A 17,513-nucleotide genomic window follows, 5' to 3' on the forward strand; every position below is an offset into this window, starting at 1 on the left:
ATGTGATTTTCACAAGCTGTTATTTTGGTCTGTCCCCTTCGTTCTGCGATTGCTAATTTTCTTGATTAATTTGGAGAACATCTGCATGTAATTCTGTGGGTTTCCTTTGTTTTTTTTGGCAAATTCTTCCAACTTTGAACAGGACTTGGAGACTTCACTCTCCAAACAGTCTGGGGTTGCATCTAATTGAAATGCCAACCCCACAAAGGTACGGATTCTAATGTGTAATTATGTAATTTTCTCTTGATCTTTCAGAGTCTTCCTGAGAGCGATTAATCAGTACGCAGATATGCTGAACAAGAAATTTCTGGATCAAGCCAACTTTGAGCTACAGGTAAGAGAGGCAGACCTGAGCCTTGTAGTGGAGTGGTGTTAATATAAATGACTGGTGCACGCCGGTCATTTGTAGTTCTAATCCTGGAGCTGCATTGGTCTCTCATCGGATGTGTGGAAACAGAATTCACCGAGTGTGCCGTTGGACCTTAGGAGTGACAGTTATGCCTCCAGGGTGTTTGCTCAATTTAACAACTTAGGAGATGGAGTTGTTCCAGAGAATTGACTGAGTGGGAGAGAAGAGGGGCTCTGCAAGCAGGTAGCCAGGAGGCTCCAGTGTCAGTGTGTGGCTGCAGGACTGTCTCCACTGTCCTGAGGTGCAGCACCAGGGTCAGCAGGAGGAAGAGCAGGTCTGCCCCACTCATCTTGCTCCTAGAACTGTGTCCCCAGCACTCTTTCTTGGCTTCATGTCACTCCACACCTTAACCCAGGGTAGTCATTTGCCAGCCCCTCAGGAAGGGCTCATCAGTGCATGCTGTGTGTGTGTGTGTGTGTGTGTGTGTGTGTGTGTGTGTGTGTGCGTGCATGAAACACCTTTTGGTGCATACTGTACGTGCCTTTGTGTGTGTGAAATAGCTTCTCTGTGTGTTGTGTGTATATATCCCTGTGTGTGTGGTGTGTGCATGTATGTGGCATATATCATATTTCTTGAGGGCATGCTTTGTGTGCATGCATGTGCATGTGTGTGAAAAGCCTCTAGAATGTATGATTTTGTGTGTATGTGCGTGCACGTGTGTATGTACATGTGAAGAGCCTCTTCTGTGTGTATGCTTGTGTGTATATGTGTGTGTTTGAAAATGCCATACTCAAAAACAATAAAATACGTATTTTATTTTTATTTGTTATTTATTTATTTATCTTGGAGCTGGTACTAGGGCTTGAACTCAGGACTGGACACTGTCCCCTAGCTTTTTAGCTCAAGGCTAGCACTCTACCACTTGAACCACAGTTCCACTTTCAGCATTTTGGTGGTTAATTGGAGATAAGAGTCTCACTGATTTTTGTACCTGGGCTGGCTTCGAACTGCGATCCTCAGACCTCAGCTTCCTAAATGGCTAGGATTACAGGTGTGAGCCACTAGAACCCTGTTTGTTGTTGTTCTGACATTTCTGAATATGTGTCAAGCAGATGACAATTGTCCCGGGGCCTTTCTGGGGTCCTGTGTGAAGCTGTGCAACAACTCAGCCTCTCCTCGCTCTGGTTTGCAGCTCTGGAACAACTACTTTCACCTGGCAGTTGCCTTCCTCACTCAGGACTCCCTGCAACTGGAAAATTTTTCGAGTGCCAAGAGAGGCAAAATCCTGAACAAGTAAGTCGCTTGTCCAGCCCTGATACTGGGCAGGAGCCTGCAGCACTATTAGCATAATTTTCCTGTCATCTCTAAGCCAACTGGGTACAAATTGAGATGTAATCACAGTGTAATGAAAGGGTGGTTTTAAATCATGAATCCAATATTGCCTTTTCTAACCCATGAATCAGGATCTAAAATTGCAGGATGCGTCCTGGTAGGCTCAACGTCAGGGCCCTTAGAGATGGTTAGAGCAACACAGAATTTGAATTTCTGGAGATAATGACTTTTGCTGGGCCTGTTGTGATGTCATTACACATGTGGATTACTTTATTGCTTAATTCCCCAATCCTTCCTGGAAAAAGAGAGGATTCTGATGAAAGGCAGTGGCATGGCTGGTATTGCCTGCACCTCACAGTGGACTCCCTCCTGCCACCAGATGACCTGTCTTCCTCTTGGTAGATTTGGGTGGACTTGTATCAGCTTAAGTTCTGTGAAAGGAAGGTTCTTGGGGTACCTTCATCCCTGTCACCCCTGTCTGCACCTAACACTACAGCATCAAGAAAGAAAATCACTGCCTGAGTTTCCTTCCGTGAGCTCTTGCCGCTTCCTTCTGACTCATTTGCACTAATTTCCCATTGCTCCTTTTCATCAGAACCCCTGAGAAGATTCTGGAATGGCTCCCCTATTGCCAGATCATTGTGTTCATAATACCTCTGCGATATGCTGACAGCCTAGGCTTTGCCAAGTCAGAGCTTCTTGTGGCAGTCTCCAAAGGTGCCGGCCACTCTGCCTTCCTCCTTCAGTGTTTCTCTGTTTTACGGGATAAACATAAAGCAGATTACCCTAGAGAGCAAGATGTGTTTCAGTAAATAATCTAGTATGACCAAGCCTGGTGCTCATTTTCACATACAGTCATTGGAAAGCTAAAGCGTCCATTGAGTCCGCTCATTGCCCATATTTTCCAGATAAAATGAGGTGAGGACAGAGTCGCTGGCTGCCCTGGCTAGAAGTCTGGAGAGCACCAGTGCAGGCAGCTCAGATTCCAGCCTTGTAACACGTGCTGCGTTGGTAACCTTGAAGCCTTTGGTCTGTGCCCTTCTACGTAAGGCCAGCCTGGCCCTGGCCAGTTCTTCAGGCCCCCTGATAACTAGTGTCTAAAAACCCTGGTCTAAGACAGTGCACAGTGTTCAGAAGGACAGATACCATCTGAACATGGCGTGGACAGTAGTGCCTCTCCATGGTACCGGCAATACCACCTCGTTGGCACCTGTACAGGCCCGAATTCCTTGCCTTGGCCTCACTTTCCCAGGCTGGAGCCCGACTTGCCACAGCAGCACCTGCAGGGCGACATACGCCCGGCCCTAGGTGGTGAGGGACGGCGCTCGCTGTTTCCTGCTGTTCTTCCAGTGCTCCATGCTGGAGGCCGTAACCACCAGCACCGCCTTGGCACTGCGGGCCCTGTGGGCACAGCCCCCTGAGGACCACAGCTCCTCGGAGCCCAGGCCCCTGTTGCCCATCACCCAGGAGGAGCTGGCTGCCGGGAGCACCCCTGTCACCACTGGCTGTGCCCATGAGCGACGACGCTCCAGCCGGCTGCGGGACCCACAGCTCCTGTGCTCCTGCGCTTCCCACCCCTAGGCTTGCCCACAGGAGAAGAGAGCTGCGGTGGAACCGGAGGCTTAAAGGCTGGGGTGGGCACGTGCCAGGGCAGGGTCCTCGCTCTGCCCTGGGAGGGTCCTCGTGCTGGTGTGCAACAGTCCAAGCTAAGGCAAGGCCCGGAAGCGCCTTAGCCATGCCAGGCCTTGGCCGCCAGAGAAAATGTCTGCTCCCCACAGAGCAAGGTAGAGTCAGAGGCTTTAAAGCCAAAGAAAGTCAGACATGGCAGCCGGTGTCTCTGTGCAAAGCCAGCAGGGCTCCTGGATCGGGCCTGGGATCTCTCACCACCACCAATCCAGTCTTCCATGGATTTCCGAGCACTTCACAAGGAGTCCTTGCCTGACTGTGCAGGATGGTTTCGGGGCCCCTGGGAGCCTGGGGGCACGTGCCGGGGTCACAGGCTCTGGGTCTGTGCGGACCGCCATCAAGCGGCCCCGGCCTTCCTCTGTCTGAGACAAGCCCGATGTGGGCAAGGCGGCTGCGTCCAGACCCATCAGCACTTGCTGCGCTCTTCCCGCCTCAATAAACCTGACACACTTCGCAGGCCATTCAGAGCTCTTACTTCTAAATAACAAAGCCTGAGTAAGAAATGTTTGCAGGCGTCCTGCTCAGCAGTTTGTTTTCTCGCATGCATGTACGGTGGACATGCACAGTGGTTTGTGTAAAGTTATCTGTGCTCAGGGTTCTTGGGGCTCAGGAGAGAAAGGAAAAGCGGTTCCCACAGTGAAGACATTCGCCAGCTATTGGAGGAGGCAGAGAAGCCAAATTGTAAAATTCACAAGTACAGGAGGACAGAATGGGGTAGGGACGGCTGGGACCCTGGCCCTCCGGGCACAGCCTGGGGAACCCAGCGTCCTCCTGGCATCGTGGGCTTCATGCTGAGAGGAAAAAAGCTGAGAGTTCTGCCCGTTTGACTACCTGGAGCCAAGCATTGGCTAACAGCCAGCCCCGAGGGGACAGGGAGCCGCCAGGGACAGGGCCTGATCTGTCTGTAGGAGACATAAGGAATTAGTTGAGCCTGGGGCCCTGGCACACGGTGTAGAAGGGCAGTGATGTGGGTGGATCCCTGGGCCTGAGCCGGAGGCTGGGGGTCCCTTGGAACACAGTAAAACATGTTGCACTCGCTCACCGGTCTGTGTCCCAGACCTCCAAGTTGGCCCCAGTGGGCCCGTCTGCTTCTCTAGGTCTTAGCGAATGACCCCTGCCTCTCTCTGCCCACCTTTGTCTGTGCCCTACCATACCCGGTAGGCCCACACTTCTGTGTGGTGCAAAACAGTAGAATGTTCTAGTATCAGAAGACCTGTCTCTTTGTTCCCCCTTGTTTAGTGCTCAGTCCTCCAGTGACGCAGATAGGGATGATCAGGAGATCCAGTCCCCAAGTGTATAAAAGAACGGCCCATACCACACAGAGAACTGACCATGCCAGCCCCGAACTGGTAACAAGATGTGCCCATGAACCCAGAATAAGTGGCCCCTGGGTCACAAAGCCCATAACAAGAAAATGCAGTGAGTGCCGCACTCAGCCGGGAGCACTCCAAGAAGGAGAAGGACGCGGAGCCTGGCCATAACCCCCCTCCACCCCAGTGCCTGCCACCGAGGCTCGGGAAACATGAGTGCATGTCCCAGAGTTGCTTTTTGATTGGCTGCCAGCTTGACTTTAATATGCAGGCCACTGAGCACCTTCCTGTGGGAGAGGGTGTCACCTGACTGCACCAGCCATTTAGTGAGCCAGGATATTAACCCAATGGACCATAGTATTAGTTTCCTATTTAGGTCCATCTGCCCTAGCAGTGAACACAACCCAGATGGCTTGAGGCCACAGAATTTTTTTTTTTTTGTCACAATTGTAGAGGCCAAAGCTTTGAACCAAGATGCCAGCAGGATAGGTCTTCTGATGGCTCTGATGGAGAATCCGGTCCAGGCCTCTCCTCTGGTGTCTTCTGGCTGTCTCCAGTCCTTGCAGTTCTTGGCTTGTGGTTACCTAACTACAAATTCTGTCCGTCTTCAGATATGACTTTCCTTCACAGCTTCCTTTGTGTCTTTGTCAGTAAATATCCCCTTCCTTCTAAAGACACCAGGCATTGGATTAGCGTGACTTATGTCAACTAGATCCCATTTCCAAGGAAATCAAGTATACTAGATATAAAAATATATTGTATCAGGTTATCAGATTAATGTCCGTCTGTCCATTCACGCAAATAACCTCCTGAGGTCTGCAAATCTTGTCAGAATTGCTCAGTAAACATTTACCAAATGAGTCAGTCTAATGACCATTGCAATGCCGATTCATGACTGCCTGAATCTTTTTTTTTTCTTTTTTGTCGGTCGTGGGCCCTGAACTCTGGGCCTGGGCGCTGTCCCTCAGCTCTTCAGCTTAGGGCTAGCACTCTGACACTTGAGTCACAGCACTACTTCTGGCTTTTTCTGTTTGTGTGGTGCTGAGGAATCGAACCCAAGGCCTCCTACATGCAAGGCAAGCACTCTACCACTGAGCCACCATCCCTGCCCGAATCTTTATTTTTTATTTTTTTATTTTTTGGGGGGTGGTCCGGTCGTGGGGCCTGAACTCTGGGCCTGGGCGCTGTCCCTCAGCTCTTCAGCTCAAGGCTAGCGCTCTACCACTTGAGCCAGAGCTCCACTTCCGGCTTTTTTCTTTTTTTGCTTATGTGGTGCTGAGGAATCGAACCCAGGGCCTCGAGCATGCAAGGCAAGCGCTCTACCACTGAGCCACCTTCCCAGCCCCCTGCCTGAATCTTTAAAGGAAGGGCCTAACCAGCTGGTGTGATAGCTGGGACAGGCAGGCATGATCTGTCTCCTATTCTTCAGGAAAGCCTGGGAGCTGCACATCATAGGTCATTTCCCCTGTGTGGTCCAGGAGTCTGAGATCAGAATGGTCAGGTGACTAGGCTCAGGTTGGCCTTTGTTCCAGCCTGGGCTGGCTCTGCTGGACCGGGATGTTCTGGTCTAGGGGTAAGACACAGGAAGCCAGGTGTAAGATCTCAGGCCTCCCTAAACATACATCCTATGCTTACTTCATGGGGTGGCACGGGGCGTGAGGGATGGTAGGAGCATCGAGCCGAGCGAGGTGTCTTCCGCTCCCTGCCCGTGTATCTTTGTGCCGTGGGCAGGGGTTCAATGCTGTACCATCCAGCCTCCTCCCTGAAGGATCACAGCACTGTCTGCTTCTGCGCTCCTAATCTGAAATGCAAGTGTTCCAAAAGACACACAGTGTTTGCTGGTGTGAGAGGAGAAAGAATGTGCGCTCTCCTCTCCCGGCCCAGCAGCCATGCCTCTCCTTCCAGGCCTGGTCAGCTCCCGCAGCTCTGAATTGTTAGAGATGAACTTGAGCGTGATCTCTAGGGTTGCCACCAGCTCCAAATTCTGACTCCAGTTAATGAGCTGGAGCCTAGAAACTCAATTATGATCATTTTTCTCCTGCACGGGAAGAAGGTAGGAACGCTTCGGGAAGCCCTCTGGAGAGCTGATGACAGCGGTGGCTGCGTGTGGGGATTACCCAGAGGCGTGCATAGATTCATCAGTGCTGCCTTCTTATTAAAACGAAAGAGCAGATCAGTCTCGCTGCCAGGGAAGCCCAATCTTGCCCTTTACCGTCCAGCTCCCTCTCATCACCATGGCTTCCAGGTGGAGGCACTGGGTCTTGTTTACTCAGCAGCACTGTTTGGGGTGCCTGGCTTTCCTGAAGAGATCTCGGGTGATCTCAGGACCTCACCGACCCCTTCGTTCCCAGCTGCTCCCCAAAGAGAGGAAAGCCAGACTGGGAATGGAGCTCCTTGGCCCTCAGCCCTCCTTCCGACCCGAAGCAGAGGTTCCAGGCAGAGAGGGGGCACTGGGGACCACCCTTCTCTGTGCCCTCCCGAAGCACACCTGTCAGCATCTGGGCTTCCACCCCAGCACTGGAAAAATGGAAGACCACCACCTGGACACGCCTGAGCCACACAGCTCAGCTGTGTTCAGCCCCTGATAGCCACATGTTCTTGCATTTAAATTTCCAGACTCTGGGAATTCCTTTAAATCATTGTAACTGTAATCGTTAGAGGGCCTGAGAGATGGAATTGAATCCCGGGCCAGAGAGACAGAGAGCCTGGCGAAGATCATCAGCATAGCATCAGGAGCCCTTGTGTTTCAAGAGATCTTGTCCCAGGGTTGACAAGGAATTTCACGCAGGCTCCATGCGGGAGTGACCACACCGATTTACCAGCTGATTGGTCAACTCTGCTGCCCATGGTTTTCACCTCCTCTGGGGCTCTGGCCTCCTCGGTGTGTTGGGGAATCTGATCGTCCTAGGGGCTAGAGGACTGGAGGAGTTTGTTTCCTTGGGCTATGTCCTGGGCTTGTCTGATACCTGGTTGGCTAAAAAGGCGCTTGTCCACTCAACAGCATGGACCTTACTGACCTTGGAGGAAAGGTCAATGCCGGATTGAGCATGGCTTACTTTTCTCATTCCTTTCTCCCTGCTAAATGCTGGAAGATACCAAGTTTCTGGGCCACCGAGTTACCAAGCCAAACCACCGGGTCCCACACTGCCACTGGTATCCTCCCTGAGCGAGTCTTTGATATTAATGCAGGAGCAAAGGGGGACTTGAGAGACTCCCAAAGGATGCTTGATTTATCAGGCTCAGATTGTATGGCCCTTGGGCTTAGGGTATGAGTCATACATGGAAGTTGCTACTCTCCTGCTAAGGCCCAGTGGCTTTGCAACTGGTGCTTTTCTCTGCCTGTGTCAGACCTCTGCTCACTATGGTGTTGGTGATGAGCCCATCGCCTGCTCCCTCCCTGCCCCCCCCCACCTTGAGGCACTGAATCCACCTGCATCCAAGCCAGCCCACCTGCTGGGCTGGGTTTCTGGCTCCCAGGGTGTCCTGGGGATGATTTAAGCTCTGACATCAGTTTCTCCCTCTGCACTGAGCCTCCCACACACCAGGGGGAGCTCTTGCAGGTGAGGTGAGCGCCCTGCTCACCTGCGGGATAGACCAGTACTTAGGGCCCTGGAGGCTTTAGTAAGGTGGCAGGAACCTTGGTTGTTGATTTACTAGGCAGGCTCTCTGCCTCAAGAGCCACAGTGTGATCATCTGCCATCAGCTTTCCTGAGCACGTCAGCTGCTGCCCGGACAGCCCAGCAAGCTCGGTGACAGCTGCACTCTATGATAATTTTGCAAATTATTATTTTTAATATAATCAGTGTTTTCCTTAGGCAATAGAGGAAAAAAGTTGAATTGCTCACAAACTAATAAAGGTTTATCTTCTGAAGCATCAAATTCTCAAATTCTGTTTACCCATGAAACATATACCTCCTCTCTCTGCCCACCGGGAGGAAAATTTACATTTATTTTCCCTGATAAACAAAAAACCCATGCATTCTGTGTTGACGTGGTTTGCTGTTGAGCCCTTCCTTACATTAAAAATGCTAGAAAGAGTGCAGGGAAATGGGGACGGGGAGGGGCGGGGGAGACTTCCATCACTCCAGGGTTTAGTTCTAACCCCAGAAAGTGGTCGATACTGGGGTTGAATGTGATCTGGGGCTTCGCCTCTACCAACAGGCATAGAAAAACAACTGCCCAAAGGCCTGGAGCCAAGGGACTGAAGGAAGCAGAATAGTTTTGTCATGGTCCACGGCTTCCCCAGGCTCCCAGGGGGTGCTGTGTCACCTGGGGGTAAGACAGAGATTCCTAGCTGGACCTTGGGTCTCGGAAGCCCTGCTGGTAGCTGAGGAAGTTGGAACCCAGGCAGTTCCCTATTTGTCTCTGGGGTAGAGGTCTTTGATGTATCTGAAGCATCAAGTGTGATTACCGGCTCTGTGAATGATTCGGTGTGTTTCCTTTCCCTGGTTTGCAGGTATGGAGATATGAGGAGACAGATTGGCTTTGAAATCCGAGACATGTGGTACAACCTGGGTGAGTAGCAGCCGTCTTGGGCTAGCGGCCATCTTGATCTGCACTTGGTCCTGACATGCCCTGTTCCTCAGGGTCACCACATATTAAAAAACCGGAATTGCTGCTTTTTGTAACCACCGTGCTGGGTCACTGAAAGTTAGACCAAAGGGGAGGAGAGAGATCTGCTGGGTTGGGCAGATGGACAAATGGAGAATGTGCCCCTTGTGTCTGCCCAGCCTCTTGTGTCAGGACTGCATTTCTTGTAGGTCTCTATTGCTCCCAGACATCCTGGCAGGCCTCACTTTCTTGTCTGAGGCAGGATTTCACTATGAAGCCCAAGCGGGACGGGAACTCGTGATCCTCCTACCTCTGCTTCCTCAGCGCCAGGGAGACAGGCATGCACATCGTGCCAAGCATACCCCTTCGTTTCTTGTGTAACAAACCATGCAGTAGTTTGGGTGACATTGCCCATCGCTCCCTGCACTCCCTGCACAGACTCTAACTTCGGAGTGGTTTATCCCAAACCGGATCCTAGGGGGGGTGTGGTCCTGGGGAGGGGGTGGCACCGTGGGGTAGAGGGTGGGTGGTACCATGTGCACCTCCAGTCAAAGCACTCAGGGATACGGATGCGTGGGATACTGTGATGATGGAGAATATGAAGCAAATACAATTGTATCAAAAATTTTCCAACAAGCTCATAAGCAACCAGAATAAGAAGTTCAAGTCTCTGTAGGAAGGTTCATCACTATAACATGCAGTTCTTTGATTATGACTGGTCATAATCTGCTTGTTGCTAGTCCAATGTTTTCTTGCTGCCTGGAGGACATTGAAGACGTTTAACTGGAGACCTGTAGCGGTCGCATTCCTAGTTGGTACTCAGCTCTTTTTGCCCTCTTGCTTCCCGTGCCATCAGAGCATGCGGGCTGTAGCCTTGACCAGGTCCTCAACAATGCTTCAGTTTAATTTCCCATCTTCCCCCATCTGATTGACACCGTCAGCGGCTTGTGTGAAGAGGGCCTGGCTCTCTCCTCTTCCTCAGGGACTGGAAAGTGTCCCCTGTTCTTTCAGGACTGGTCATGGGAGCTGCTCACTTCCGAGTAGCTCCTGGCTCCTGACTTGCAAATATATCTAGAAAGATGCAGAATGGGAGAATGTGAAGAAAATTAAGTGGGAATGGGACAAGCATATTGATGCATCGTGTAAGGTGACAAAACAGAGAAGCCACATTTTGAGAGGTCGAACCTTGGAGTCTTTATCAACAGGCCTGCGACTGCATTGTGGACTCCTGTTTCCAGGACCAGCAGCCAGCAAATACACTTAACACTGTTAGGAAAATGAGCCATGAAGGCCAGAAAGGAAAGAAGGAACTACCAACAAACCAACTCAGCTCCAGTGGAGAGCTGCAGTGGGAGGCCATGGTGACCAGAGGAGAGCCAAGTGACAGGACACAGGACATGAACACAGAGACTCGTGGCATGGAGTAATGCCACTTGAGCTGGTCCAGGCCTAACTAGGGTCAGGTCAGGGGGCACTGGACTGACCGGTTTAGTAATCTATCAGCCAAGTCTCTGCCCCACCCCCAGGGATTCAGGTACACCCATCACCTGGGAGGTGGGAGCTTCACCTTCCCCCACTGTGAAGACAAGCTATGAGACCCTACCGTCCACCGTGTGGCCAGGATGACGCTGAGCTGACCCAAACTCCCTATTTCAGCATGCCTGTAATTTCAGCTACTCAGGAGGTGGTGGTAGGAGGATCACAGTCCAGATCTAAAAGCGCAAGACCCTATCTGAAAGACAAACTAAGCAGCAGAAAGACTGGGGTCTAACTCAAGTGGTAAGACGCTGTATTCAATCCCCAGTACCTGCAGCCTCCAAAAAAAGAGAATGAACCATGGGTTTTGATGACGGCGTGTCATTGATTGGGTCTTGGCCTCCCTGGCCTCCCAGCCCCCTTCTATCTGGAAGGACTGGCTCTGGAAGGCTACACCTACTGTGCCCACGTGACCTCCTCTCAGCCCAAGACAGGGCTCTTGTAGGACCCTTCACCTTTACCTTCCTGAGCTCTCTATGTGAGCAGACCTGTAGCGACCCCTCTTATCTCCAGGGAAAGTCGGGCAAGAACTCCCCGGTGTGCTTTGTCTTTCTTCTCCTGTGAAGCATAGCTTCACAAATGGCTCTTTACCCAGAAATAGACATTGGCAAACTCATAGAACACAGCTGTAACATTGTCTGTGGAGATGCTCGCCATATAGACACTTCACTCAGCCCAGTGAGGCTCTCAGGAGCAAAGCTGCCATGGAAGCTTCCGGGTGGAGAGGCAGAGCAGTGAGGAGCGGAATCTGTGTGCACTGTGTCCTGGGGTGGGAAACACCTGGCCCTTTTGAAACACGTACAGTCATTTGTTTCACAACAGCAAACACATGTATGCTTCTCATCAACTTCCCTGCCAACTGCCTGCGTTGATAATTTTGTACGGCCCTCAGATGGTACCACAGCTCTCTAAATGATCCTTGGAAGAAAAAAGAGTCCTCATCCCACGAAAGCCTGTCCTGCTGCGCGCTCTCGGGTTAGGACTGGAGTCAGCCAAGGATCCTCAGAGACTGTCAAGGGCTTTGCAGGTGACCTGGGCACAGCAACCTGTATGCCCATGATCTGAGTGCCAGCCCTTGTCTGTCTGAAACCTGCCGATCATTGCAACACAGAGCCCACAGGAACGCTCTGTCCCTGGTCCCCTTCCCTTGGGGCGGGGTAGGAGCCCCAGATGGGATGGAGCGGAGAGACTGCAAGTCTAGAGCTGTCACGGGTCCCTGTCGGTTTAGCCTCAGACAGGTGGCGCTGTCCAACATTTCCTTTCACTCGTTTCTCTAGAGGTTATCATAGAATTGTGTTTAGAACCAGGCCCAAAGTCAAGGCGTCTCAAGCAAGGTTCAGCCATTTACCCTGCATGCCAAGTAAAGAGACGTGGTGAAGGGCAGAGAAAGGAGATCGTTACTGCGTAGCAGCCATGGGAAGACAGCACTTCGGTACGCCTCCCACCATCTCAGGGATATAGACATTTGGGTTAAATAGATGTGGGGGCATGGAGTGGAAGGGCTGCTGAGTTAACACAGCCCCGGGTTGCAGGCATGGCCTAGGTGACCCTTAGCTCAGTCTTCAGAAGAGTTCTCAAGGTTTTTTTCATGTTACATTGGGACAAGTTGCCTGCCTCCTGAGTGTTTGTCTGTGTCCTTTGAGATGACAAGAAGGTTTGGCCCGTCCGACAGGAAGTTTGCCTTCCACGCCTGGTGCTTCCCACTGAGCCTTCTCCTTGGAGTCCAAGCTGACTGCGCAGGGACTGAGCAGAGGACGGCGCAGATCAAAGGGCACAGGTGCAAAAGCGGGAGACTCTGAGCCCAAGCCGCAGCACCTTAAAGTAAGCTGAGGAGGCTGACTGCAGTTTTCAGAGCCTTCCAATCTTGAGGCTCAATAATTCCATGACATATGTCTGATGGGCTCGATAATAGTGTTAAGTCTCTTAGAACAGAGAAGAGGACCACTCATGATTCATTCTAATTGATCTCTCTGTGCTTTCTTAAAATCATGCTGTGGCAGATGCATCTGTCATCTGCAGGACTCACACCAGTCGGGGACTGTGTGTAGCCCCTGAGGGTGGGAGCAGGAGGGACCCACAAGAGGCCGGCTCCAGAGACGCTTGGGGTCTCTGTTGGATGACAGCCTGGGCAAGGCAGGGCTGGGAATGTGGCTTCCACCTGCCAGGCCACCCAGGGTGGACTGGACGCTTTACCGTGGCCAGTCCTGAAGAGGTGGCTCCACTGCCGCTTTCAGACGGAGGCACGGCGTGTGGAATGTCGCGGGAGACGCCGTTCTCCACATCACGTAGGAGGAGCCCAGCCCAGCAGAGGTCCCGAGGGGTCGCTTCACAGGGAGGCGGCTTCCTTCCCACTTGGCATATCACTGTGGCCACCGTGCAGTCCCCTCTGGGATTCCAGAGGACCTTCTCCTCCTTCTAGGGGCCCTTTAGTGCCAGGGTCACTGCCTGGAACAGAGGATTCCCCACTGTCCAGAGCCAGGCTCTGACCGACGGGTAATCTGTTGTTTGGATCTCCCATGCGCAAGTGTGGTGTGTGGGGCACACACTCAGGACCAGGGCACTGTTCAGGCTGTTCAGACCTTGATCTTAGATCTCAGCCTCTTCAGTGGCTAAGATCACCAGCACCCAGAGGTCTGTATTTTTAATAGGACCTTGAAGGCCCTTGAGACTAACCACTCTTGAAAGTGGCCCTGTTTCATTTTTGTCACCTGCCGAGATAGCAACAAGGAAGGAGAGAGGAGCTTGGGGAAGGAGGGGTTTCTCAGGGGCCTTTGGAAAGCCTGGTGAGGAGACCCTCGTGGGCCTGGCTGGGTTCTCTAAAGCCATTTCAGAACAGTTGGCTTCATCTGGCAAACAAGCTGGCCCAGCGACAGAGACTTGCTTTGCCCTGTGAAGGATGCTCTTAAGGGAGCAGACATCCCCAGTTCCTCTTGTCACTTCTGATTTGAATGCAGCGATTAATGCCTGAGATGGTTTTTGCAGCTCTTCAGCTGAAAACATTGACTTGGGCATGAGAAGCAGACAAGAGGTCAAAAGGAAACCATGGCCCTAGCCAATTAATGACGGGGGCTTGGAATCCGCCGGAAATAACAAGCAACCGCCAGGGTTGGATGCTGTGCTAGCAAAGAAATAAAAGTTAAAGAAGTAATCAAGTTCATCCGCTTGAGTTTCACCAGCAGCCCCTCCGAATGGCTCAGGCTGGCTCTGGGGGTCACCTTGGGTCCCCTCCCCGTTTCTTACCAAGATGCTCAGGTGTTTGAGTCTGGCTGTGAGTGTCATTGTTTGGGCTGCCATTTTCCAAATTCATGACAGCGCATCTCAATTTCCCAGTGTGTGCACAACCTATTTTCTACACAGCTTTTTATTACGCTTCTTCCAATGGGCTCAGCTTTAGGAATGGGTTGGCAAGCACATCAAGCCATCTGTGCCAGGAAAATGAAAATAGAAGTCAGATCAGGTGTGTTTGTCACCTTAGAATTAGTCACCTCTCACTTCAGGAGACCTAGCGCCAAGCACTCTACGACTCTGTCTTCCCCGAGCCCTTCCAGTACCAGGTGTAGTCCCTGTCCACAAGGGTCTCAGATGGAATGCCCACAGACGGGGACAGGAATCGGAGGTGTGTTTGTGCCACCTGAATAGTGCTGTCCCATGGAACTGGGGGTGTGTTCTTGGGAAAGGGAAAGGTGCTTAGTTACTCAGCTCTGTGGGTGCTTATCAAAGCCCCCCTAGGCAGGCTGCAGGCACCTACTTTCCTCAAGGTGTGCAGCAGGTACCCACCTCCATTTATATTTGTTTATTACACTGGCTGATGGAGAGAGCCAGCACCTGCCATCTGAGCAGCCCAGAACAAGTGTCCAAACAGCAGGATCTGTGTTGGCCTGGCTGGGCCAGTGATAGTGTTCATGCAGGGATTTCCATTTTAAGTATTCGGGAATGGGCAGTTTTGGGTTTTTGTTGTTTGTTGTTATTGTTTATTGTTTTAATGAAAACGTCTCTGCTGCACAATATGCCCTGCACAATATAGCCCTGGCTGGCTAGGGGAGGTTTGGCCCTACCTCCTCTGGTGAGTGCAGAGATGCTTTTCCCAGGATGAGACTGTGTCCTGAACACTGGGAGGCACTGGCTGGCAGGGGCCTGCACTGGAGAGAAAGAAAGGTCTGGATCCTTTTGTGCGATAAATGGAATGTTCCAGGGAAAGCCCAAAAGGCAGATTTCAAGAGAAAAAAAGAGGAATGGTAGAGCCTCAGCCAGCTCAAGGTCTGTTTGTGAGGGACTCTTCAGCCCCCAAGGATGATGCTACCCAAAGGGCAGGGCCTGTCCTGAGCAGGGTGCCCCCTATACCCATGGCAAGGGTAGTGTCCAGTGACCCCGATTTCTGTGGCTGAGATTTCTGTGGCTGAGTTTTCTGGCACCTGCACCCATAGCCACATGTTTCGGCCTTCTAGGTTCCTCGCAGCCTGAAACACGGGCAGAACTTTGCCACACTGGGGTTGTTGTTGATGAACAGCCTGCCGTCGCTGTCATCTGTTTTCTGAAGCATTGGCTCTGACATTTTGTAGTCATAATACAACAGAAGTGTCACCTGCGAGGAGACGAATGTAATGGCATTTTCAAGAGAATGCTTTGAAGCTGTTATATGCCTTTCAAAAGCATTAAGGGTTTGGGGGAGAGATGAAAATCACACTATTGCAGCCTTAGTCAAAATATCAATGATTGAGTAAAAACTTGAAAACAGGATTTTAATTAAATTTGGGTCCCTTATTGAAAGTCACATGTGCATGGTAGCTTGTACATGTATCCATCCAATAAAAAAAATCATCTAGACTACCTATAGATGTATTTCCTTAAATATAGTTACTGAGGATAATCAAGTTTGTGCAATGATTCTCTCTACAGTGATCTGTATTCCTTGAATTGTAAAGAAAACTAAATTCTTTATCCATTCTGATTCCTGATTATGCGAAAATGTTAGATTGATTAACTGGATACATCACTGGTATTAATAAGAAAAACCTCACAGTTTACCCAAGCATATAATTTTTTGTGTACACTTTTGAAACCTTTAGGTGAATCCAAGGCAGAGAGAGAGAGAGAGAGAGAGAGAGAGACATATTTAACCCTTAAAGTCTTACACCAAATATGTTAACAGAAATTTAGGGCAACTGAGTTGACTTTGATCATTTCATCTGGCAAGAGAAGAATTGGGCAACAAATGGACGTAGTGAAGACAATGGTGAAGACATTAGAGAAGAAATCTGGGAGAGAAAAAGCGTGAGGCATCGACACGCTGCAGGAAGACAACACTCCGCCGTCTCAGCCATCTTGCGTCATCTTTGGAGTTACCCAGATTGGACTTGGGTTGATGGGAGAATTGGGGTCCTTGAAGACAGCTGCTTGTTTGGTGGCTCTCCTTTCTACTCTGTGCTCTATAAGGTTGTCACACAAAAGCTGTACTGTCTGGCCTTTATTTCCTCATTCTTTTCTTCTTACTTACGCATTCTTTTGAAATCCTCTGACCCCATTTGGCTGTCAGAGAGGTTCTGGTTTATCAGCGTATCTCACTGTCTGCAAGTTTTACAGGCCACAATGTTCTGTCACCTGCCTGCTTTTCTACTAATTCCTATTCTGCATTAGAAATGGAATGGCTCTAGTTATAGTGGGGTGACATGAAGATGAAGGAGGACGTCTGAAGTTGAAGATGGGAGGGTTGGGTTGAAGAGGCCACATCTGGTAGGAGCAGCTTCTGCTGTTCCCTTGGTGGGGGGTGGGAGGGCTGGCGACCTTTCGTGTGGAATTGGTTTCCAGCAGCTTCGTGGAGTCTTAGCATCAAGGCAGGGAAGCCAGCTTGGGGATTGCTGCTGCCTGCTCCCTCTGCCTTCCCTGGCTCAATTCAGAATCCATATAAGGTCACCCTGGTCCAGCTCAATCCTCTGCAATTTGGAAGCAGCAGAGCCAAAGGGCATGGGGCCACTGCGGGGCTGGGTGGCAGGAGGGAGCCGCTGCCCCTTCCCTGGGCTGCTTGCTAAGTGGGGAGACTTACCAATGGTGTTCCTGTGTGAGTGTCTGGGTAAAGACACATGCAAAAGCACGATACCAAGACTTCTAGCAAAATCAACTGAAATAAAAACGTTTTCCTGCGTGCGTGCAGGTGACCTTCTCTCTGCAGGACTAAGTGGCAGGTTGCTGGCTTCTGTCTTACTTCTGTCTTACCCATGGCTTCTGTGGTAGAGACATGGCAGGGCCGCGGGCCCTGTGACCAGAGGCAAGGAAGGGATCCCTAAAGCAAGGTTACAGCTGCGACTTCACAATCCCAAACCCAGGCCCAGCCCTGCGCCTCTCTTCCCTCTGCACCCCTCACTAAGCAGCTGTGGGTCCCCCCTGGGCCCTTAATGTCAGGGAATGTTACAGTGTTCACTACCGTTCACCACTGACCTTTCACCTCTTGGTATTGGCATGATATTTGGTTGGAAACTTGTTGTAAACTCCTTAGTTCAAGTGACTCACCTGCTTTGGCAATCCACACAGCTAGTTTATTGTTATTTTTGTTCGAAGGAAGGAAGGAAGGAAAATAAGTTAGTTCCTGACTTCCTAAAAATTATATATGGACAAGCTGAGCGTAGTGGCTCATGCCTGCAATCCTAGCTACTCAGAAGGCTGAGATTTGAGGATTGTGGTTTGAAACCAGCCCTGGCCAGAAAGTCTGTGAGACTCTTGTGTCCAGTTACTCACCAGAAGCCAGAAGTAGAGTG

General features: G+C 50.9%; 1 protein-coding gene across 1 annotated transcript in view; it reads left to right on the plus strand.

The window, feature by feature from the left end:
* Window positions 1-17,513, plus strand: part of Dock1 (dedicator of cytokinesis 1) — a 439,069-nt gene that overhangs the window by 354,389 nt on the left and 67,167 nt on the right. Inside the window, exons 30-32 of the mRNA XM_042701327.1 lie at window positions 256-334; window positions 1,542-1,642; window positions 9,134-9,192. Of these exons, the coding sequence (XP_042557261.1) occupies window positions 256-334; window positions 1,542-1,642; window positions 9,134-9,192 (239 nt within the window). The remainder of the gene's footprint in view (window positions 1-255; window positions 335-1,541; window positions 1,643-9,133; window positions 9,193-17,513) is intronic.

The sequence above is a fragment of the Dipodomys spectabilis genome, unplaced genomic scaffold (genome assembly GCF_019054845.1).
Source record: "Dipodomys spectabilis isolate Male_0828 unplaced genomic scaffold, ASM1905484v1 ptg000289l, whole genome shotgun sequence".
In the NCBI taxonomy this organism is placed as follows: Eukaryota; Metazoa; Chordata; class Mammalia; order Rodentia; family Heteromyidae; genus Dipodomys; species Dipodomys spectabilis.